Source organism: Cheilinus undulatus, linkage group 18, assembly GCF_018320785.1.
Source record: "Cheilinus undulatus linkage group 18, ASM1832078v1, whole genome shotgun sequence".
NCBI classification, from domain to species: Eukaryota; Metazoa; Chordata; class Actinopteri; order Labriformes; family Labridae; genus Cheilinus; species Cheilinus undulatus.
Window position 1 is genome coordinate 28148803 of NC_054882.1, and position 25308 is coordinate 28174110.

General features: G+C 40.1%; 1 protein-coding gene across 1 annotated transcript; it reads right to left on the bottom strand.

Moving 5' to 3' along the window:
* Positions 1–348: 348 nt before the first annotated feature.
* Positions 349–25308, bottom strand: LOC121526648 (ankyrin repeat domain-containing protein 63). Its single transcript, XM_041813316.1, has 2 exons — positions 25234–25308; positions 349–2517 (listed from the first exon to the last, which is right to left on the bottom strand). Exon 2 carries the CDS (start codon positions 2255–2257, stop codon positions 659–661), a length of 1599 nt encoding a protein of 532 aa, XP_041669250.1. The 5' UTR covers positions 2258–2517; positions 25234–25308; the 3' UTR covers positions 349–658.

The following is a 25308-nucleotide window of genomic DNA, read 5'->3' on the forward strand; positions in this document are numbered from 1 at the left end:
TGGGTGCGTGTGCGTGTTTTTGCATTTGTTTGCCTAGATAAAGCACACAGGCCTGGCATGTGATGCTGCAGGACGTCCACCTGCTGAGAAACACTTTGCACATAGTCTTTGTATTCAGACACGGATACATGTGGACATGTTTCATGTATTTCTATCTGTGTGGATCATTCATGGAAAAGAGAATTACACATTTTAATTTTGTATAAATCAATAAATGATGCATATTGAATTGGATTTCTTGGATGCTGCATTTTTTTCATTCATGTCCATGTTTTTATGCATACTCAAGGCTGAATGAGCTGGGGTTTTAAAGTTTTATTAGCATGAATCATACAGTGCACGGTCACTGAGCATATTTAAGCAAAAAACAAACAATAGTTCTTATAAATATGTAAGTATTTTAAATCCATACGATATAAATCTTTAATTGTTACACAAAAATAATCATTTCCAAAGCTCACAGATGGATAACATCTTTATTCATAAATTATTTAGATAGCAAAGTTTCAATCTACTGTACCTTTTAGTGATGAACATTTAAAAAGCAACATAAGTAGAATATTATTATTACTCTTAATGAATGGACTATGCCTCTAAGCAACCATACTGCATTGTGAGATTTTTAAGTGCTGTAGTCATTTCCCAGGCAGTCTATTATCTATCCAAGAGTAGACTGAGACGAGCCGCTTTCAAACTCACATTTCACTCCACTGATGCTGTCCACGCTGGGCTGGCTGTTGACCTGCTGGTGCGTGTGAGAGCACGGGAAGGTCTCGGAGCGGGCTATCCGCCCTCGTCCGTTCGAGGAGCTGGATGAACAGTCTTTCACCATCCTCATGAACTCTGGGGCGGTGAATCGCCTCAGAAGCCTCGTCCCCAGGCCCATAAAACCCGGCCCACGGCTCGGGATCTTCCCTGACTCCATTTCCCCTCTGGCGGACAGCAGCTTGTGTCTGCTGCCAAAGCCCAAGCTTCCCCTCTTCTGCTGCTCTCGTCTGTTTGATGGAGCTATGTCACTGGCTTCTGCTCTCTGCGATTGGGCGGTCTCTTCCAGCACTCTCCCTGGCTGACTCTTTCCATTCAAAAGAGGTTTTGGCACCTGAACAGTTTTGTCAGCATCATTTGTCAGACTCCGGGTGTTTCCTTGACATTCAATGTTGTCTATCAGGCATCTTTCATCCTGAAGTGAGGCTCTTTTTAATTTGCTGGCTGACAGGCTGATGTCGCACACATCGCCCTGATAGGACTGCTTTCTGCCATTCAGAAGGTCCAGGTTAAATGATTTTGCTTTACCCCAGAGAGGAAAACTCACTGGTGTTTGTTCTTGGAGTCCAGTGTCCCGGCTGACATCTTTCTGGCTCGGCTCAGGCAGAGAGTTCAGTGTTTTTGCCCCTCTTAGCTCTCTAAGCGGGCAGTTTTGCAGTTGTTTGGCAGTGAAGAGTTCCCCTTCAATCTGTTTTTTTTCTATCTGAGGAGGCAGAGCCCAGCTGTTCGAATGATTCTCGTCTTGAGACTGGCTCCTGGGACATCTGAAGCGGTTCCACAGCCCACTGCTGTCTCCAATCTTCAGCTGTCTCTGAAATACCTCAGGCAGTTGGTCTTCGTTGGAATTCAAGTGCTTGGAAAACCTTTCCACAAGATACCTGGGGAGCCTGTTGGGCAGCCGGCTGTCTCCATCATTGGTTCCTGAATCAGGGAGTGGATCATCTGTGCCAACACTCCTCCTGCAGGAAAAGTTCAGAATCTGCACACACTGGTTGTGTCCGAAGAAGTTGGCCACCTCGATTGCAGAGTGACCGGCATTATTGGTTCTGTCCAGCCTCAGTCCGAGTCTTTTAAAAGCTCGGACAAGGAACTCCAGGATTTGACTATGCCCTGAAAAGGCAGCATACATCAGGGCACTGTTACCCCAGGCATCAGAGGTGTCCGGGTCAGCATTGAACTGCACCAAAAGCTTCACCACGTCCAGGTGACCCATTTCACAGGCATGACTCAAGGCTGTGCGTCCGTCCTCATCCTGACAGTTCACATCGGCTCCTTTCTCCAGCAGCAGCCGGGTGAACTTGGACCTGGTCCCAGGGTCTTGTAAGCAGACGGCATACATGAGCGGGGTGCGGCTGTTTTCCGTCTTCGAGTTGATGATGCGTCCGTCCAAGGCGTCCAGGATGAAGCGTGCCAAGTGAACTTTACCTCCGTGCATGGCGTCCAGGAAGGTCTTTGTGCCAGAGCCCTGGCGTAAATCTTTGGGTCGCATCATTCTTGAGCCGCCACTTGTTGAGCTGTGTCTTCAATGAGCCGAGACACCAAGCGACAAAACGACTTAGGGAGTGTGTAGCAAGTTCTCTTAATGCTCTCTGTGTTTACAGCGAGTGCATTCACCTCGGAGTAAGACTCAGAGAGGAGCTGCCAGGGTTTTTATACCTCCCTCTCCACATGCACTTCCCACGTTGCCAGGGAAACAAACGTCTGAGGACCATTATGCGGTGGCAGCATCCATTCAGCCTGAGCCCTCTCTGCCTGGAGAGAAATATATGCTATTTGAACATAATAATTACACAAGGAGAAAAACATACCCAGCATTTGTTTTTTCTTTGTTCATGAAGGTCTGAGGGGCTAACTTAAATGCCCAACTTTACTCGTTGAGGAAAAATAATTTAATTCCTACCATTAAATGAACTGTAGAGAAATAAATTTATTCTTTAAGAAAACAGGGCACATAAATAGCCTTTCTTCCCCGATACAGCTTTTTCAAACAATACTTCCATCAATCCAATCATCCACTTCATAGCTGCTAATACAGGTTCACCTTAGAATACAGTGCAATAAGTTCAAACTGTTTAACTCTATTATATAGAGACTTTTTCAAGGTTTAATATAGACTTTGCCTGGGGTCTTTTAATTCATGGAAAGAACCAGAGTAATTCCAATACACTGTGTATAAAAGAGAACTAAAAGTTCAGATGCTTTATTGAGGAAAAATAAAGGCAGTGTCCAGCTGAGGTGATGCATCTCTCCATCCCTGGCACTAATTTAGATCGCTTTGATCATGAAGAGTAAAAGACAAGAGAGCTGTTTGTATGATTATCTGTGTTTTCTTAACTTACTTTAAAATTAAATGCCAAATGCCTTTGTAATTGGAAGAATTTCCCTCTACATAAACTGTGATGGTGCTGCAGCATTGGAGTGTGCATCATGTGCCTTTACAGTGTGTTGCAATTTCTATAAAACTGAACAACTCTTCAGATTCTCAAATTTTCTCAAATGTTCTCATTTAGGAGGTCCTTAGAGGATGTACACACTGTAATAACATTTCAGTTTACTTTACAGTGATACGTACATTTCTTTATTAAAAGATTTATTTTGATAGAGGAAGGACAGCGGATAGACTCCAAAACAGGGATGAGAGAAGGGAGAAATATGGGCCACAGGCCGCGTACATGGATACTTTAAACCACTCAACCATCTGCGCCCCGAAAATTTGATTTTCAGATTTTAGTTTTAGTTATTTAGTTAGTTTTAGTTAACTATAATAACCCTGCTAATAACCTATACTTTTTTTTATAAACACAGGCTTGAAATCCTGGTCTATTAATGCTCTTTTAAAACCTCCTGCCACTCTAAGCCGTTGTAGCTTCAGTTAATGGCCACGGCCTTCTTGTGTGAGCTTTTGACGTGAATATGAGAAGCTTAGCAGTTAGCATGTAGAAGGAACAGTGCAGTATGACAGTTTAATAGGCTACTAAATGGAAATAAAGTGGTATCTTAAATGGAGATCCCCGTGCACAGCCCAGGTAGTCAGGTGCCGGTTGGTAGCAGGTCCAAAGTAAACAAAAAGAAATGATCCACCGCAGCTGAGATAGACTTTATAAAGTGGTATTTAGCCTGTCAAGAGTTAAACTCATGTATAACTACTCAACTAAAGCGAAAAAGGCCACATATCAAAGCACAATAGTAATCTGCAAAGAGGAACGAAGGCTGGCGGAGCTAGCTGCTAATGTTAGCAGGTGCTGTGTGAGCCTGATATACTCTGTACAGTGTAGCTAACCCAGTGACCCTGTAATGAATTTGACTGTTTTCTAAGTATATTCTTCTCTTTACACTAGTCAGTTAACAAGTGGGGAGATAGACGCATTGGAATATCCCTAGTCACAACCCTGTCTTTCTTCCAGAGGTGGAAAAAGTACACAATAGTTATACTCAAGTAAAAACACAGCTACTCTGATGAAAATTGAATAAGTAAAAGTAAAAAGTTTTCATTAAAAAGTACTGAGTACTTAGAAGCTACTGATGGGTTGTACAGTAAAATATGATCTTTAATTATTGGCAAGAACAACATGAGAATAGATCTCCAGCTAGGTTGTTCAGATAAAGTAGATATGCTATAATGAAGTAAAATACACAGTAAAATTGACTGTGTAAATTTAACTCATATAGTTTCATTTAACACTTTATAAGTGTCTTTATTGGTCCTGACTACTTACTGTATAGTTCAACTACACTTTGAAAGTATTAAATATTTTACAATATGACAGAGCTACAGTAACTCTTGGAAATCCGTGGCAAGGTTGGCCTTCCTTAAGGAACCCCTAAAGTCACAGGCAGGAACTCTTAACTCATTGGATAACTTCGCTCATGGTGGAAATGTGTCTCACATAAAAAGAAAACAATCCACTAAAAACATGACCAAAAGAACCCTAACAAGGTTTAGACAACATCCAAACACAAGAAACACATATCCAGCACATATTAACACTCTGCCCAAGGGTATAATGGGAAACTTTGCCGACACATCCCCCCAGATTTGAAATTACAGTGGGTGGAGCTTAGATCAGTTGACTCTACGGAGTTGGACTAACACTGATGGATAAACACTGCCGTGAGATATCAACACTCCAGTTTTTGCTGTGTACAACAGAAGTTTTGGGATGTTATGTGGAATCATTCTGTGGAAAATATACATGACATCAAGTTAAAGTAAATTACTTTGGTTAAAACTTGTTATGGAGAAGTAAAAGTACTGGTTTGAAAACTAGTACATGAAAAAATAACTCAATTACAGAATCCCGCATAAATATAATTAGTGAGTTTCCACCCCTACTTTCTTCGTAAGTATTCCTTCAGCAAATCTCCCTACAAATGACTCGATTCATTGTGTTGCCCAAATGAGCTGGGAAACTTTCAGAAAAGCATTTTATGAAAATGTGGTAAGGTTCTCCACAGAAATGCTGAAAAGGTAACGACACACCAGGTGAATTTGTTTCACACGTCCATCTGGTTAACCTTCCATAGACAGCGTTTGGGAAAGGGCAGAGCCTTTGGAAGAAAAACTCAGAGGGTGATTGGATGAACGTTCTGTCTGTCACATCTTTATGGGCCAATCAGAGCCACAAAACACGTGACATCGTCGCCCCAAACCAAGGTGTGCCACTACTGACAAATAAACTCCATAGACTGCTGGATAACGGGAACCATGGCGACTGTAGACAAGTCAGTACGCGACTTTTGTCGTTTTTGAAAAGAAAACAACTCACTGCTGTTCTTTGTTCTTCTTTTAACAAAAAAAATGTTGTCAAGTTTTGATAAAACTGACACTAATGTCTGATAATCCACGCTAATGTCTTCCGCCAAGCAGATGGAGACGCCTGTTTCTGTGTTTCTCACAGGCGAATCCATCTTGCAATGCTCCCATCTGAACTGTTTGGGCCCTGTAAGGAAGTGACAGGACCAATCAGCGATGGGGGGCAGTACTTTCAGGCGTGGCGAAGACGTAAGCTAGCAGCAACAAGAGGCCGGTGCAATTATGGCAGAAGAGATTAGCGTGGACGCTGCTAAAGTACCAGTTTTATCAGAACTTGACATTTCTTCATTAAAGGAAGAACAAAGAACAGCAGTGAGTTGTTTTCTTTTCAAAAACAACAAAAGTCGTGTACTGACATGTCTACAGTCGACTCACCATGGTTCGCGTTATTCCTTGGTGGCTGCGCATGCGCACCTTGGTCGCGGCTACGTCACATGTTTCGTTGCTCTGATTGGCTCCTAAAGATGTGACAGACGGAGCTCATCCAATCACTCTGAGATTTTTTCAAATCCTCTGCCCTTTCCCAAATGCTTAGTATTGAAGGTTCCCAGATGGATGGCATGTCAGGTTACTTATGAGCATGAGTGGTCTGAAAGCCCTGACTGGTTAACATGCAAGCCCAAATGAAAACCAAGCCGTGATGCTGCCAGAACATGGCTGCCACGCACCCAGTCTGAAATGAAACTGGCCTGCTGGGAAGCAAGATGGGGGCCAGTCTCTAACTGTCCAAAGCCATAATTCTCAACTGGTGGGTCAGGACCCAAAAGTGGGTCACATTGCCTTTTTCTGTGGGTCATAGATGAGTGTGAAGGTACCAGAAAAGCTGGGACAAACTTTTTTTGTTGTGTAGTTATTTTTAGGGAGGGATAGAGAAGTGGAGGCTAATGCTGGTTACAATCATCATTAAAGGAAAAATAAGTAAATAAGTAAAGTTTGAATTTAAGCTAGCAGTTACGCTATGAAAAATGACACAAAATACATGAAATATGGGTCTGTCTTTTAGGATGAATGGGACAAAAATGAGTTGTTAGGTCAAACAACATTACTATCACAGGTATCACATGACTTCTGGCTTCTCAGAAGAGCACTAGAACACGTAAGAGCAGCACAGACACACCAAAGCAGTACAGCATAAATTAGGTGCAAAACTTAGACCAGGTTAACCACGGAGGCACCTGATAGACAAACTCATTAGGTGTTAAATTTCTTTAAAAGGCAGCAGAAAATCATTCATCATCATAATATCTTTAAACAACATCTGCCTAGTCCATTTACTTTTTGATGCTGACACAAATAAGTCTAGATCTTGAAAGAAAAAAGAAATGTCCTCATTATCACAAGAAAACAGAGTAAAATAAAAAGAAGGGTGTATGTCCACCTGGAAGTTCTGTACTTTTATATTAGCTAAATTTACAACAAGCCTCGGCATCTTTATTTTAGGCTTGTCTATAAAAAGAGACAAGGGCCTTTTATGCAACTGTTTCTCCTATACAAGACCAGAATTTAATTTCAGCTGATAATATAAATCTCAGCAGGAGCCGAACCGCGCTGAACAGCAGAGGTGAGAGAAACATGGCCGGGGTGCTACCTTCCTCTCAGTTCACCATTCGGCTTCATCAAACCCTCAGCGGGTCCTATATACTGCTCCAAGGGCTATTCACTGATCTAAAAATGGCTGAAACTCATCCATAGGCAGTTTCTCCAAGATTTCATTCAGTGGATTTGAGGATATTTGTTGATAAAGACGCATCTTTTTCATCACTAAGTCATAGTGGAGTATGTTTTTATGACAAGGTCATATCATGGCAACATTTCAGTAGGATTGAGTACGTATAATGACGGACTCCACTGATTTAGCTTTACAATGCTACCCACCATAGGTGATACAGATGACCTCAGGTGTGACAATCTACCTTTAAACAGATCATATATTAAAAGGAATTGATAACTGACTAGGAATTGAGACAAGATAAAAAATTCTGGACTTAATCATATCTTTTATTGTAAAATGCAAAACTACAAATGTACCCTGTTACACTGTTTTTTAGCAAACCTCTTTCCATTCAGCAGGTGTTTATCTGGACCACACTGTATTCTGTTTGTCTGAGTAAAGAGAACTCGTTGTATTCCTGTATTAGTCTTGCAGCTTTGAGCACGTGGGGCATTATACTCCTGGAAGTTCATAGATGAAACATGAATGCATTATGACCTTGGATTGATGCACATGTCCAATGTACATGCTTGATAAACCCACAGTCCTATCACCCGTACAAGCTATATGTGGCTTTGATTTATGAATGGATTACACAGAAGAGGATGAGGGCCACTGAAAAAAAATAATTTGAGACACTTTTATTTTTTACTTGTGAGGAAAAAATTAGAACTCTGAGATTAAAGTCAGAATTCTGACTTTTTCTCACATGTAAAAAATTTGTGTCTTAAACATTTTTTTCAGTGGCCCTAATCCTCATTGGTATAACACTCTGATGCTGTTCTGCTTTAATATTGTTGTATGATGAAGGTACAAACTAGGAGTTGTTCCCTTTCATTCATCAGTCCCTTCAATTTTTATCTTTATACAGTGCTGTGATTAAAAAAAAGTAATATTAGCATTTGTAATAACTGGCACTGAGTCTTTCACATCCATGTGGAGGAATTTTGTACCATTCTTCTTTGCAGAACTGTTTTAATTCAGCCATATTGGAGGGTTTTTAAGCAAAAGGGCCTATTTAAGGTCATGCCGCAGCATCTGAATCAGATTTAAGTCTAGACTTTAACAAGGCCACTCCAAAACCTTAATTTTGTTTTTTTTTTTTTAAAGCCATTCAGAGGTGGACTTGCTGGTGTGTTTTGGATCATTGTCCTGCTGCATAACCCAAATCTGCCTGAGCTTGAGGTCACAAACTGTTTACCGGACATTCTCCTTCAGGATTTTCTGGTAGAGATCAAAATTCATGGTTCCATCAGTTACAACAAGTCCTCAAGGAGCTGAAGCAAAAAAGCAGCCCATCACACTACCACCACCATGTTTCCATGTTTGACTGCTGGTATGACGTGGTTTCAAATGTCAGATGTTAACGGGCCGTACACCTTCCAAAAAGTTCAACTCTTGACTCACCAGTCCACAGAATATTTCCCAAAAGTTCAGGGGACCATCAAGATGTTTTTTGGCAAATGTGAGACAAGCCTTTGTGTTCTTTTTCTCAGCAATGATTTCGGTCTTAGAACTCTCCCATGGATGCCATTTTTGCCCAGTATCTTTCTTATTGTTGAATCATGAACATTGACCATAAATGAGTCAAGTGAGGTCTGCAGGTCTTAAGAAATGATTCTGGTTTCTTTTATGAACTCCTCACTAAGTCACTGATGCACTCTTGGAGTAATTTTGGTAGATGGGCAACTAAATCCTTTTCAAAAGTTTCTCCACTTGTGGATAATGGCTCTCAACATGGTTCAGTGGAGACTGATAGATGTTAGTGACTTTGTCGCTCATCTGTTCTTGAATTTCTTTAGATGGCAGCATAACGTATTGCCTTCTGAGATCTGTTAGCCTACTTCACTTTGTCAGATGGGTTCTATTTAAGGGATTTCTGGATTCAACAGGTAGGGCAGTAATCAGGCCTGGGTTGAATTATGATTTTAAATCTGAATTTTGTATTTACTCAGCTTATCTTTGTCTAATATCAAATTTTGTTTGGTGATCTTAAAATTTAAGTGTAACAAATATGCAAAAAAAAGAGAGAGAGCCATCAGGAAGGTGCTTTCTGGTTGAGTCTGAATTCAACCACTGCATATTAGTTTTCTAAGATTGATCATCTCTGTATAAACATCATATCTGAGAAAAATCTTGGAGCTTTTTTGTTGTCAGGAGAGGAAATTTTACAGGAAAATCTTTAAACAGTTAGACTTGGTGGTTTTTGACATTTAACTTCAGATTAATCTGAGTAATAGCCCCTGTAGCGTTCATATGGAGATTCTTTAGGGATGTTTTTACACTTTGCTTACCCTCAGTGATGTATTTTGTCATCAGCCTGTTAGCTTGAATCTATCTTGCCATTTCTCACTGGCAAAAAGTCTTAGTATACTCACAAAAAGAACCTCTGTCTTGACATTTTAATGCTTAATGTAACAGCCATTGAACCTTTGACCTCATTAACATGCTATGCTTTTACAAAGTTGCCGTCAGAAAAAAATTAAAGGAATGACCCTTTAACCCTTCTCAAGACTTTCAAATGATTCCACAGATTGGTTGAGGTCCATGTGTGGTTCTTCATGAAACATCACGTTGACAAAATGCCACATCACATGTTTGCAATGTATTTTTCCCAGATCACCTCCTATTAACATACTGCTCACTCTGAATACTGATGAATGCATTCTGATGGCATAACATTTATCTGTGATTGCCCAAGAGGCCACACTGATGATCCGTGGATAATGTCTTAAGTAATCTCTGTTTCAAAAGAAATCCATTAAAAAGACTCCAGTGACAGATCAATACTGTGGTGTCCCTTTAGGCCAAATAACATGAAGGAAATAGGAGGCCTATTCTGAGAGAATATCTATAACAACATACATGAAGTGTAACACAGAGCTGATACTACTTGTTCAACCATGAATCTTTTTGTCAGGTGTTACAAGTGTGGATGCTGTGAGATGTAGGCTGCTTTTCTGAAGACAGTTCATCCAGAAATAGACTACAGCCACTTGGACTGCATTCATCCTCACACACAGGCTACAAGATGTTCTAGGGTTATTGAGTTTGCTTTAAAACTTTCAGCTATCTCTGATTATTTCTATTCAGAATCACATCTGCTATAGGGCTAAAAACAGGTTGAAAGGCAGTCTATAAATAGCATGATTACTAGGTTGTGGCTATGTCTGTGTAAAAATGATCCTGTCAAACCAGATATTTATTTTTAATGGATATTAGATTTCTCTGGATTCTCTTCTGTACTGTAGCATGGGAATGATAGGAGTTAACTGACTAAATAGAACTACAGCCTGGCAATTAAATGTCTCTGTGAGGTATACAACAGCTGGACAGTGGAAGTACAGTGGTGGGTCATAAAGATAAAGATATGAGCTGCAGCCCATACGTGGTTTTGATTTTAGAGGGGAAGAACCTTTGAACAGATTTCTCAGAGGGTGACTGGAGCGAAGTTTTGTCTTTCACATTCATTATGGGCCAACCAGACTGAAAGAACATATGAGGTAGTAGGTTTAACTACATAACATAAGCTTGACAGGCAGTCGTTGTCACTGTTCACTATCAGTGGAGCAAGCTGGTAGTTCAATTTACTCTACCTTTACAAGCCTTCTAGGGCTGGCTGCTGAGAAGCATCCCCACAGCATGATGCTGCCACCACCGTGCTTCACAGTGGGAATGGTGTGTTTGTGGTGATGTGCAGTGCTGTCTTGGCCAAAAAGCAACATTTTGGTCTCATCAGACCAAAGAATTTTCTTCCACTTGACCATGGAGTCTCCCACATGCCTTTTGGCGAACTCTAGTCAAGATTTAATCTGAGTTTTCTTCACCAGTGGCTTTCTCTTTGCCCCTCTCCCATAAAGCTTTGATTGGTGAAGAGCCCAGGCAACAGTTATGTATGTATGCAGAGTCTCTCCCATCTCAGATGCTGAAGCTTGAAACTCCTTCAGAGTAGTCATAGATCTCTTGGTGGTCACTCTCACTAGTCCCCCTCTTGCACGGTCACTCAGTTTGTGAGGACAGCCTGATCGGGGCAGATTTCCACATGTGCCATATTCCATCCATTTCTTGACGATGGATTTACCTGAACTCGGGTTGTTCAGTGCCTTGAAATTTGTTTGTATCCAATCCTGACTTATACTTTCAATAACCTCCCAGACACAGATGTCTTTATACAACAATTAAGAGTTTTTTCTTTTAATCCAAATTATACTGACCATGATTGATTTATAATAAATCAATAAAAGGGTAAACATCCAAGGGGGTACTTTTTATAGACACTGTTTTTGTTTTTTCTGCTCCTTAACAGCCCGGTTTTTGCCTCTCTTAAACTTTAATAATCAAATCGTAGAATAACAGTGATCGGCATATTTTACAAGTCTTAAAGAAAAAACAAAAGCAAAAAGTAAAATAAAATAAGAGCTCATACTGTGTAAACCTCAAGAGTCCTCAAGTCAACCCCTCTCCCTCTTTCACCTTTCTTTCAGTCTCTAAAGACAAAGTGGCCTTAAACAATCTTTTGAAAAGTACTGTTAACTCTTTGGTAAAAATAGAAAGTAGGCTGAGATCTTATTGGCCCATTAAATTTCCCTTCATGCATGACATAAAAGCACTCTTCTCTCCATTGAGCTGATGTTAAAAATGGACCGAGCGGGGATGAATGAAATGTTCAGAATGTGAATAAGCCGGTACCATGAGGGTTGCTAATTGGACAGATGTATGCAATAAAGTGGACACGTCATGCTAAATATGTGATCTCCCATTCACTGCGCTGCTGGCCCGGGCAGGAGCCACTGTGAATGCCTGATTAGAAATTAAAGCTTGTGTCAAGTTAAGGTGTTATCCGGCGCTATTAACATCTTAATTAGCCTCAGGGGGAGAACGCAACTTTGGTGCCATCAAATCAACAAATCTCTAAAGGTTCTTCAAGAAAGTCTTGTTAATGGAAACAAGACACAGCGCTGAATCCCTTCTTGGTAACTCCACTTAGCTACAAACACCTGGGACTACATTATTGAAGAGGAGAGAGTAGAAAATAGTTATTTCCAGTCCTTACAGGGCCAATTCATATAACTAGTTTCCTAACCTTGGACTAAACATGCCCTATTGTCAAAGGACTTCTTCACCTTTTTCCTGCCCGTTAATCACACCTGAGGATGGCACTACAGCTTGTATTTCATTGTGGATGCAGTGTCCCTGAACTAACATATATTCCATAACGCAACCTATTATTTAAAATTTAACACTGAGGTTGGAAGGAGAGCTTTATGGCACTTTCCATTTTGTGTTAGCATCAAGCTAACAAACTAAGATGCACACCCCAATCCAGTTGACAGATTGCGCCCCCCTGGTGAATAATGTTATGAGCTGTAGCAAAGTGTCATTTGCAAAAGAGCTGGTTCTAACAGGGGAAAATCTAAAGACATCTAAAGCCAAAGTTGTACCAAATGAAAAGCTGTCAACTGAGCCAAGCCAAACAACAGCTAAGACAAATTTAAGGTGTGTTGTACGGTAGGCCACTGTGCTATGAACCATCAGGCCAAATTTCAGCCATGAGAAACAGCTCTAACTTTATCAAATTAAGCTTCAAAATTTTGAAAATGAGGCAGTAAAATCTGCTCTAGGATGCTGCCGGCATGTCACAGAATGAGCCAAAGCCAACCCCTTCAAAGGAAAAACAATCCTCTAAAATAATTTTAAAAAGCTACAACCTGAATGTAGAAATTATCTGTCTGCTACACAACTGTGTTACAACTCTCTTTTTTAAGCCACCAGAGGAACAATGAGATCTCTGTCATGACAGGCAGGCATTTAAAGCTAAAAAGTCCCAGTTTCAGTCTCATCCTGTATTTAACTCTTCCATATATCTCATTCTGAGTTATGTGAAGTAATGTCTCTACCATTTATAATACGTCTCTGTTGCTAAGTTCCTCCTTTAAACACTCAATTTCCTAAAGTTGCTCTTCAAAATAAAGTTCTTCAACAATGATTAGTTTTCAAGGCTTTTATTTGATAGGAATAAAACTTATCTATCATCAGATACCTTCAGCACTGCAACAATAACAAATGTGAGGTAAACACCATTCTGAGAGAGAAAAAGCCAGTCTTCTTAAATCATTCAGGACTAAAGACAAGTGATATATGGATTAAAACACCTTCAGCAGGTAAGATGTTTGTTCTTGCTGCTTCTGGTTGAAGTGAAAAACAAATAAAAACTCCAGCACTTAGCCTGCCCCTTGACCTTATAGTGAACTATGGCCAGAGTGCAGCTGCAGAAGTTGGGGATTAAATTGACTGTTTTCTGGCACAAATCTCTGTGTTATGATGCTTTTAATAAACCATAGACCACTGTGGCTGGCAGATTTGGCAAATTTACCTCACAATGAATAAAACGCAGCATTTAGCTGACTTGTAATTGTTAATAAAGGCGGTGACACTGGCTTACAAATGACTGTATTGAGTTTAGCTGCTGTTAGGGGGGACGGGTTAATTCCCATAGTGACCTGTCTCATTGCGGACACTATATTTGCCCTGCTCATATTAACCCTAGCGAGGAAAGAGGTGAAATACCTTCTAACAGGCGAAATCAAAAATTCAGTCACACAGTGTTTTCAGGTTAAAAGCAACATTATTCAGATATATCTAGTGTGTCAAGACCCACATTTTTTCAAAATCTTTCATTTTTCTTCCTCTAGCTAGCTGTTGTGCCATCCCATTGGTGCTACCCATGTATTCGTAGCCCTTACAGAAGCTTTTCTAGTGAGCCTAGAACTCAGGTGACTTTTCAGGGACGTTAAAGATTAAATCTCCACCATTGGTTCCGATATTAAACATCTTTTTTATCCATTTTCGTTCAATTATGGCCACAAGCTTGAAAGCTGAAGACCATATTGTTTTTCCTTTGTGAGAGGCTGTCAACCAATGGCAGGCTGTTCCAGCATCATGTAATGCTATGTCAAACATGCTATGTGCATGCTTAAACGTGTATGTCATTGTGGAGAGGGCCTAAATAGAGCATAATGAAGAGAAAAAGAGATAAGAGAGCCTGTGATACGGACCTCTGTGTATATATTTAGCAGTAATTAGCAGGGAAAACAACTTTAAAGTGTTTTAGAAAGGCTGTACATTGCGATTCTGTTTGTTGAGCCATGTTCTCACTTCACCGTATGGCTAAAACAATATTTCAGTTTTACACAGCACTGTCTGTCCAGAAAGTTCACACCAATATCAGACTGGTACTCTGTATTGGCTGACATCTCCACTGAACATCTCTAGTCCATACTGCAAAAAAAAAGATCCTGAATTCCCACCACCATGAGAGAGGCTAGACAAACATTGGCTGTGGAAGAACAACCAGATCAGGGTTTACTGTGCCAAAGCGTGCCCAAATGCACAGAACCAAACCAGACTGCTTGGTGACAACATCAATGTGACATAATCTATCCTCATATGCACACTGTGAGAACAAAATGCTGCACCTAAATTTGGACACAGATAATGTTGAAAACAGGATGCAACTCCTCTTTATCTTTATTTTCTATTCTTTGGCCAAATCAATCCAATCAAGTAAAATTCATAACAAGATTACGCACCACTTTCCCAGAACATGACAGCCATTATTACAGGCATTATGTTTTCTCCCAGTCACCGGATATCAAAACAAAACCGTCTGTCATTGTTTCCTGGCAGTTATGTAACATCTTCACACAGGTAATCCTGTCATTTTGGCAGTGGGGGCTAACAACTCCTGCAGGGATATAAAGCACTAAATTGATGCATTCATTTTCAGTGTGGGTGCCCTTTGATCAATACAAGGACACAGCAGTGGAAATCTCACACACCTTTTGTTCCAAGAAAGAGACGGCAGCTGGCCTTCTGTCAATGCGGCGTGCATCACCCCTGAGGTTGAAGCGAGGTCATTGTGGTCGTCTCACAGAAGAAAGTTAGTGTCATTTTAAACAGCAGTAATCTTTCAATGAACTTCCAGCCTTATTAAGTGACCTTGTAGTTTTTCTACATGTAAATATTTGAAGAAAAAAGCATACAACACTGATAGATTTTTCTTTTCTGCGAAGAGACAAAGGGGGAAAAACAAAGCAGAGCAGGAAAGAAAACAATTGCATGGGCTGCAGCTGAAGACCCTGGGAGCTGCCACTCACAGGGGCCTCTGATTTTATTGGTTGTGAGATGTGGACCCTCAGTGTCTTTGCTCTCATCAATTATCACCCTGACTCAGACCTGCTTCAACCAGATGGTAAACAGTCGGCTGTTCCTCCTGCCTTCACATCTAAGAGGCTTTAATATCGGTTGTCAGGCTGAGACATTTTGGACAACAGAGAATTAGCATCTACAGGAAGGCAGTCCTGTTGTCTAACCATGGCAGTGAGGGGAAGATAATAGTCCACAAGAAAAGGAAGCACTGCAGAGGGAAGTGCATTCCAGAAATCATGATAAATATTAGGTTGATTATATAAAGGCCACAAGTTCAGTGCTAACTATTAGTGTGACAGCCAGAATGTTGAATGTTAAGTTGGCAGAAAACTAGCAAATAAGGGATAGTTTGGCATCTTGGGTAATATTCCTAGCTATCTTATAGAGAGTCAGGTGAGATGTCAATCCAAAAAAATCAACTGCTCATTTGTTCACTTACAAATAAAACATCTTTTATAACATTTGTTTGTTCTTAAATCAAATTAACTAGAACTACTTTCTGGTGGTTACTTGTCACCACAACATACACTATTGCCAGACAGTGAAAGTACAGTGATGGGTAAAGGAAAAGGCCTTCTGTGATCAGGAGCACAAGGCCTGATGACTTTGACCTCGTAACTCACAAATCTGATCAGGTCATTCTTGAATTGTCGTGGATGTTTGTGCATAGTTTGATTTTGAGTTTGCTTTCACAAGCAAAGGATGAACATGAGGCTCAGTGACTTTGACCACTGACGTATGAATTCCAAAATCTGAGTGGTTCATCCTTGAGGCTAAGTGGAAAACCAAGGTGTTTGAGATGAACCATTCTCAAAAATGGCCTGACGGATAGATGGATAACCTCAGGCAGGTTTTTTGCAGTCATCCTGATGACATGCAAAAGTCAAATGGGGGGGCAGGAAGTGAAGAACAACAGTTAGCAATCAACTGGAACAGAGGAAAGTTAGTACACTGAAGCTCTAAATGGACCTGCACGCTGTAATTATAATCTGAATATTTCTACATACAAGCAATCCCTTCCTTTTACAAAAATGTGTTTTCTTCTTCATGGGTCTAATGATTTACCAAGCATGGAGGCAATACACATCACATATTACTTGGTCCTTTGGACCTCCTACTATACATCTAGCCAGATGAAGGAAGACAAGAGTCTTGAGGAGTCTTGCCTTGTGCTCAAAAGGCTAGCAACGCCTCTTTAACAGCTTTTCTCCCTCATTTTGTCATGAACATGCTTTAATGGAAATATTGTTGTACTATGACTCACATTAACCTTGTAGAGGAACAGCTATGTAAAAGCTCTTTTATGTGAACCATAGGAGCTGGTTTGTATTTCAGAACGAGTTAAAATGGATTGGTGACTGCAGGTCACACCTACCCAGTCACTCCAAATTCATACACTGATGGCACAGGTTGCTATGCAGAATAGCCTGTCAGTTATATCTAATCCCATTCAAACACAAGTCGACTGACTCTACCTACCTGAGCCACAGTTGCATTTCTTACATTTTTGACTTTATTTAATACACATTAAAAAGTTAAAAAAAAAAAAAAAAGGAGCCATTTTAGAAGACCGACTCATATGAACTGGATCACCAAAAAGAGATAGATTTCTTGCCACAGAGAGTGAGACTGGACAGACATCAGCTATGGAAACACAAGTAAGTTTAAGGTTTACTGGGCCAAACAGACCATAGGCCAACACCAGCGTTGTCTGACTCTGCTTATCCAGGCTTTAGACGGAGGCTTTTACTGTAATTCCTGTTTACTACTGTTTCTACATGATCTCTAAAAACGTTGTTGCCTGAATGTGTCCCTCTATCTTTAGGCCACAAAAGTAGCTTAAGATTGTTTTACATTTCTTTTTTGTTCTCTCATAATTTGAACGCCGGGCACAGCCATAAACAGCACAAAACTCTGGCATTTTGATAGTGCTTATTAAAGAAATCACTTCATTCACTCAAAGCTGGTGCACAGGCATAAAGTGAAAATTTGTGGTTTAATTGGGAGCACGTATGTCTGTACCTCTTCAAGAACTGAGCACTGTTGTTGGAAAACAAACAGCCTACATCTGGGTAAGTTATATGTTTTTAACCACAGTACTGAAGTTTAAAAAATGGTGCATTTCATTTTCAAAATCTAAACCAAAGGGTGAAAATGACAGGAGTGTTTTATTAGGAGCAACAAGGTCAGTGTCTCTGAGTAGCTGCTAGCCTGAGGTTCTGTCCTTTATCAGAGTTGTTATGCTGGATCAAACTCTTTCTTCCTATCTATAAACAAAACTGGGTATTGTGAGATTGAAAAAGAGTATTTCTATTCATGTGCAGCTAATTTCAGCTCAGTCTTTGACAACTTGTAGCATACTTGCCTATAACTTAAATCACAGCTAATATTCAAGTGCAGCCTCACAGGATCACAAGGCTTTGGGCTTTTATGGTGCTTATCATACTAAAATGCACCACATTTCTGAATTAAATTTGTTACCTGGTCTAAACACAAAATATATATAATGTGCCCAACTATTTACCAACTTAAAGTTGGATGAAATATGAGCATATCCACAAAAAAATTCAAATCCAAAAGCCAATCTGGCTGCAGCTCTCCATAAAAACACAACACATCACGTCCCAGGAATCAAATGTCACTTGTCTTTTCCTGAACAGGATACATTTGTGTCAGTACCTGTTGCCAGGCTTAGCCCTGATTCTGTTTCCCATGAGCCACCTGTGCCCCCTTTTATATTTATCAGGAGTGATGGAAATTCCTTTCCTGTAATGTTGCGGAAGAGATGGACGGTCGGAGAGCCCACTCTCCATCTTCCACCTGACAAACCAGATTTTTGGCCCTGCAGGCCGGCTCACCTCTGACAACTCAATAAATTGTACAAATGGATAACAAATGTAGTCGTTTGATGGCCGCATGTTGCAGGGGCAGCTCACAGTCAGCTGCAGCTACCAAAGAGTAAAGCTCGACCAACAGTCACATTCACAGAGGGAGCAGCAGCCAATGGGCGGTTAGACCAGGTCGGAGGAAAGAGGAAAAAACAGACCCTAAGGCTTTGAGACAATAACAGATGGTAGCTGTCACTATGACTGATGAGACTGATGCATCCCAACCTGGCACCCTTAGTCCATCACTTAAACTTTGAGCTACACAGGAGCGGATTTTTTCAGTATTTATATCTTATCATGCCTTGAAAGAATCAAATTTTAAAGGAAAACAAATGGCAACATTCACAAAGAAAGACTGCATCAGTCCAAACTCGCCTCCTGATATAAAAGTTCTTTGAATTAGCATCCCTCTGTGTTCCCAGCAGGAGATTCACTTGTTTTAAAAATGAACCAACGGCCTCAGAGGCCCACGGCTACCTGCTTTCTCCCCCACATGCTCTGGCACTCACGTTGTTCACCTAAATGCTGCTCATTCTGGCTTTCACTAGTCTTGTTTTAGGAACATGCAGTATACAGTGAATGTAGCTTTGAGAGAGAGAGAGAGAAAACAGAATTCTTATCAAACAAGCCCTCAGTAAGACTATTATTACTTTGAAAAGAGGCACTTTGTGACTCACCTGTCTTAAGTGCATAACATAAAAATGCACGTTGTCATGGCATTCTGGGTGGTAATGCAGCCCACAACCTTTTCCACATCCAAAAGTTCTGCCCACTTAAGCAGACGAGAGAAAAAAAGCAGTGACGATTAGGCGTACTTAAAATGACAGTGCAGGTGTCCAGGTCACAATCTACGAGGCTGGATAAAGTATGAATTCAAAGATGTAGAGCTGGAAGTACAGCTTCAGCACTTGTTAATGTTTTTACTGTATTTTCATCAAGTCCTTCCACTCAGTAATGACTTTTTCTCCTTGTTCCCTTACTTGAATGTTTGACCTTCATTCTGTGAAATGATGCAGAGCACAACTCTCTAGAAGGCTGTTTTTTTGTCCCACAGTTTCATCACTGCTCTCCTTTAACTTTGATGTACCAACATCAATGTGGGATTTTATCTGAAAGTATTTTGTGAAAAATGCATATGACATAGAAAGAGAGTATGCTCTGATACTTTTCTTCTGATCCTTTAACCTTATTTATAGTTTGGCTTTTTTCTGCAAAAACTAATCAACTTCAAGTGCTTTGGATTTTTAATTGCACTTAAGATCCAATTAATACACAGAACTTTTAAGTGAAGTCCCTCAGCTTGTGCTGCAGCACTGCAACAATTTCATACTCACTATGCAAAATGAGCAACACAGGCAAAATGCCCACAGATATTTTTGTAATCAGTTTTGCCTTTAAATCTTTGACATTTAACTCAGGAGTAGTAGGAACGATAAATGAGTTAATTTGAATTGTTTTATTGTCATCTTAAGAATTTAACTCATTGTCACCAAAAACCAGTGTTGTTATATTGAGACAAAGGGATGAATTAGTAACTGGTTGATTTGCTGTGTTGCAAGATTATGAACTCTACTTTTATTAATGGCATTAGTGGTAATAATGTAAGGATCAGAAAGAGGGGAAATGTTTGCACATCACTCAGGAGCAAGGCTACCAAAAAAATCTTTAAAAAGCAAAAGGTAATGCCTGCGCGCTTACTCCATGTCACAAAAGTTTTAATAGACAACATTTTGATCTTCATCCAGTCTGATTTGGACAATCAGACCGGATGAGGAGTGTACAGACATTACTCTTTCTTCTTTGAATGACTGAATGATTAACAAAGTCTATAATTTAACCATACATAAGTCCATACTTTTTTACTAATGTAGGTAAACATTGCCTATAAAAAGTCTTCTCCCCCTTGGATGTTTTACCCATTTATTGATTTAATAAATTTAATAAATCAATCATGGTCAACATAATTTGGCTTTTCTGGCAAAAACACACAAAAACTCTCTTTAATGTCATAATTAAATACTGATTTCTACAATCAAATGTCAATTAAACAAAAATATGTAATGTACAATTCGTGACTGCATACATATTCACCCTCTGCAAGTCAGTATTTAGTAGATACACCTTTGGCTGCAATCACAGCACTGAGTCTGTGTGGATAGGTCTCAATCAGGCTGGCACGTTTGGAAACCGCAATTTTACTACATTCTTCTTTGCAAAAATTACTCCAGCTCTGTCAGGTTGCACAGGGATCAGGTATGAACAGCCACTTTCAAGTACAGCCTTAAATCGATGCTGCCACAGTGAGGATGGTGTGTTTGTGGTGATATGGAGGGTTTGGAGTCTGCCAAAAACGTTGCGTCTAGTCTGATGGCCAAACAGCATCACTTTGGTCTCATTAGACCAAAAAACTTTCTTCTACTTGACCATGGAGTTTCCCACATGCCTTTTGGTGAACTCCGATCCAGATTTGACCAGTTTTCTTCAACAGTGGCTTTCTTTGTGTCACACTCCCATAAAGCTTTGACTAGTGAAGAACTGGGGCAACAATTGTTCCATCTCAGCTGCTGAAGCTTGTAACTCATTCAGACTAGTCATACATGTCTTGGTGGCCTCTCTCACTAGACTCCTTCTTGCACGGTCACTCAGCCTTATCTAGGCAGATTTACACATGTGCCATATTGCATTTCTTGATGATGGATTTTAATGAACTCTGGAAGATATTCAATAACTTGGAAACATTTCAGTATCCATTACCTGACTTATACTTTTCAATGACCTATTCTCTGAATTTCTTGGAGTGTTCTTTTGTCTTCATGGTGTAATGGTAGCCAGGAATACTGATTAACAAGTTACTGGACCTTACAGACACAGGTGTCTTTATACTACAATAGAGAAACATTTACTAGGATGAATTTGCCACGAGCTAAAAAGCTAGCAGCCCTTTTTCTTAAAGGACACTTACTGAAAGGAGCCGAAAAGTTTTATTGCACCTGATCACAGATCACCTGCTATGAGTGAGATCTGCTGGCCACTGACACTATACCGATGAGGGCTGAATGATTTGCAAAAATAATCTAATTGTGATTTTTTCCCCAAATATTTTGATTGCGATTTAATATGAAACTATTCTTGGGTTAATCTTATGTATTTTTGAAAAAATTCAAGCAATAAATACTTCCATAAATATGACCATGTGTATTGACAAATATAAAATGAAATCCGAAGCAATTAATCCATAGTAGAATGAATCTGAATATGGGGGTGCAACAAGCTTTAAGCTATAAAGGAGGCAGCTGGGGAGGGGGAGGTGAGGCTAGTGTTACTTCTGTGAAGTAACACTAGGCTTCATCAGTTTTAGACAGAATGAGCTACTTTTGCTCGTATAGCAAATGTGATATCATTTGCTTTGTATAATTTTTATGTCACTCATTTTGATTAAGAAAAACATACATAAAACACAAAAAGGAAGATTTTTGTAAACCTTTATAAAAAAAAATGACATTTGAATGTTTGCATAATGTGCATAAAATCTCAATTTTATGCACATTATGCACAATCTCAAGAAACTGATTTATCAAACTGGTATTTTTACACATTTCAAGTTAAAGAAATATTGCAACTTCTGCAATTTGAAAATTGCAGCAGGCCATATTGTGATTTTATCTAATTTGTGAGCCCAGCCCAAATACCGATCACGTTTTGCGTTCACTTCACCATAGTTCACTCCAGGTGACGTGGCAGTCTTAAATGTGTGCCAGTATGCACAGCCTCTACACTTTCAAACCAAATCCAGATGAAGGAATCCCTGACCCCATGCAGAGCTGTTAGATATTAAATCATCTTCAGTACGCATTGAAGTGTGCCATCATGCAGCATTTAGGATCACCACCAAAACGGATGTTAACGTGTGTTAATGCAAGCTGTAAATGGGATCTGACTGAACTCAACTGTGCTTAACCCCACCATGCACGATGAACTATTTAACATTACAGAGATAAGTGGACTGTGGAGATCACTTTATGGGGGCATTTGCAGTTCAAACCATGCATCATTAAAATTACATAACAGTGCATCCCAGGTTTTCACTGCTATGTCTCTGCCCTCTTAACTCGCTGTGAGGCAGATGCTCTCACCTCTGAGTGGCAATAGAGAGATATCATCAAAAAGCCACAGCACACCAGATCTGGAGGCATGAATCTACACCATAAACCTGCCCAAGGTACATGAGAACATCGAAATCAAGTAGCCATGAGAGAGAGTGAGAGCTGTCTGCTCTTACAGTGGATGTCTGTGTGTGAGTGTGTGTGTGAGTTATTTGTGTCTTTAAATTTATCTAAATCTACAACACGTAGGCTGTTAAAAAATTTGCATCAGTGAGAAGGTGGAGGCGCCTCTCACAGGTCTGAAGTGCTCATGTGACACCCAGGAGAGGGTGACTGACTGCAGAGAGATGAGTCTCCTGCAGCACTCATTAGGCTGTTAATCCACAACAAAGATTTCAATGGGATTATGTAACACATCCCTGAACATAAATCGACTATCTGCAATTTGGTGAAAGCAGGCATAAAAGTAAAACATGAAGAAATCTTCAATTTCTTCTTCTTGATTTTTATCCGTCTGAAGGCAGTGTAAGTGCAGCCCACACAACGATCCAACACCTACACCAACACACATGCAGCCTGTGACAAAGGCGCCTCAGTAGGTGGTGCGCGTGTGGGTGGTGTGGGTGCTTAATATCCATCCAGGATGGCATCCACTTGAAGCCAAGATGGACTATAGATCATGACTCTCCACCTCCTGTGGGTCAAGTTGGCTTTCTTACACAGGAAACAAGCAGAGGGAAGAATCTTCTCATCTCGTCCTCATTCTGCGTGCTCAAAAATAAACACATCTCTGTCCTCCACTAAGAGTGTTTTAAGATTGTTCTAGGATATTATGGAAAAAGCAGCATTAGATTGCAGGGTGTCATTTTTAAATCACTTTTTAGAATAAAAATAGTCTTCAGAAAGCACATACTGCCATAAGAAAAGAAATAAGTGTCTTTTTAACATCTGACAAGGTTCAGCAGAACTGCACTGATCCATTAAATAAATAGTTTAGACCATGATGTAGTCTATATGCATGCTGTCTCTTCTAAAACCAACTGAAGAGAGACCGGAAACATGAAGAGAGAGGGCAGGGCAAGACATGCGCCAAATATGCATCAAGACCAGGAATTGGTCCCATGATGAATGCATCAAGGGCAATAGCCTGCTCTACCAAGCGAGCTAAACTGGCATCTCAAATTTACTTGCTACTTACTTGGGCTTTACAAACACCAAAAGCTGCACTGCTCTTTCCATACTCTAATTTTTGTTGCTGAACTTAAGACAGGGCTATTTATCTAATCACTCTCACCTCAAGTTTGCAATCCTCCTACAAAATAGTTACACACCTGGCAGCTCCATGTTACAGCTAAGCTGTGGGATGAATTGATAAGAAGTCAACTTGTATTGTAACCACACATGCCAGAAAAACTGTTTCACATATATATTGTATGGGATATATTTCACATCCATCGGGCAACACCTCATAGACAGGGTTTGGGAATGACACAACCTATTAATATTGGGCGGTATACATTTTTTTTAATACCATCATACCCTCTCCAAATTGTCCCTGGGTATCCAGTATTGCCACCAGGTGTTAAAAACCACATTATACAAGCACTTGTTAACATGTGCACACACATGCAAGCATCACAAGTAGAATGCATCACTCTAGGTGCTTCATGTAATCCTTAATCAAAATGCTTCATTTTTTAAGGCAACATTTAAGTGCTGGGAGTGATTTACAGTTGAGGAATTGTTCTCATACAACTAAACAGTCACTTTAGGACAGAGGTGCAAATTAAGTTTCTCTCATTTTTCCTCTCCATCTATGACACAAGTGCTCTCTTGTCCTCTCTCTCGCCTCCCCTCCTCCCAGAGGTAATATGACAAATAATAATTAACCATTATCAACCAAAATCTGGATGTTATGTAATGTTCAGTGTGCTTTTAAACAGATAAAGATTGGTCTTAAGTATTATTTCCTGGTGGCGCATCAATGCCAAGCTCCGTCCTGCCAGGAGTTGACTTCATAGGAAGCTTTTCAAAAGTTACAGACTACATCAGTGCCGAATATAATCTAAAAGCACCAATTAAATTAAATTAACAGGAGTTCTATCTTTAAAACTACTTTTAAGGCATTGTCACACACCAACAGTGGTGCTGCTGGTGGGAATGGACATATACTCACAAGGCATTTAGTATAAATGTGCACTCATTATGCAGCACTCTCATCATGATGGTAATTAAAGCAATACTGTAGCTATTTTATAATATCCTGGGATACAAAATTATTGAGAGGTGGATGTGATGGTGACGCCAGGGAGGTAAGAGGCAGGTAAACATGGAGGCCTGATCATGATGACAACATAATGATGATCTAACCCCCCCCCCCCCACACACACACAAGGTAGTTTGACTTTGGTAATTGCTCAAGTGGACTATATCTTATTAGTGAAAGCCAGAAAAGGTAGGAAAAAGCAGAAGGAAATTTAACTCAGGTTTTCTTAAAACTTTAACCAATTTCTGTGGAGATAGAAATATCAGACATAGAAATAGAATTTATTTAAGGAATAGCCCTCAGGCCATAGAGTACAAAAGTACAGACTGCAGAGTATGGCATCAGTCTTCCCCGTGAACATTAGCTCGCATGACGCCCCTGGTAGCATCAAACCTTTAGTTGATGCAGTTATTACTGTTTAACACTCAGTGGTTGTAATAGAATCAGTATTTCCCTCAGTGTTCAGTGTTGAGTAGTACCTTTGCAGCCAGCCAGCTTTCCTCTGCAGAAACGAGTCCTGACCACTTTACAGCTCTGTCATGTCAGGCAGCAGG

What these genes read in the sequence shown, in the direction of transcription:
- LOC121526648 (XM_041813316.1), bottom strand. Translation starts at nt 2,257, where the DNA reads ATGATGCGACCCAAAGATTTACGCCAGGGCTCTGGCACAAAGACCTTC.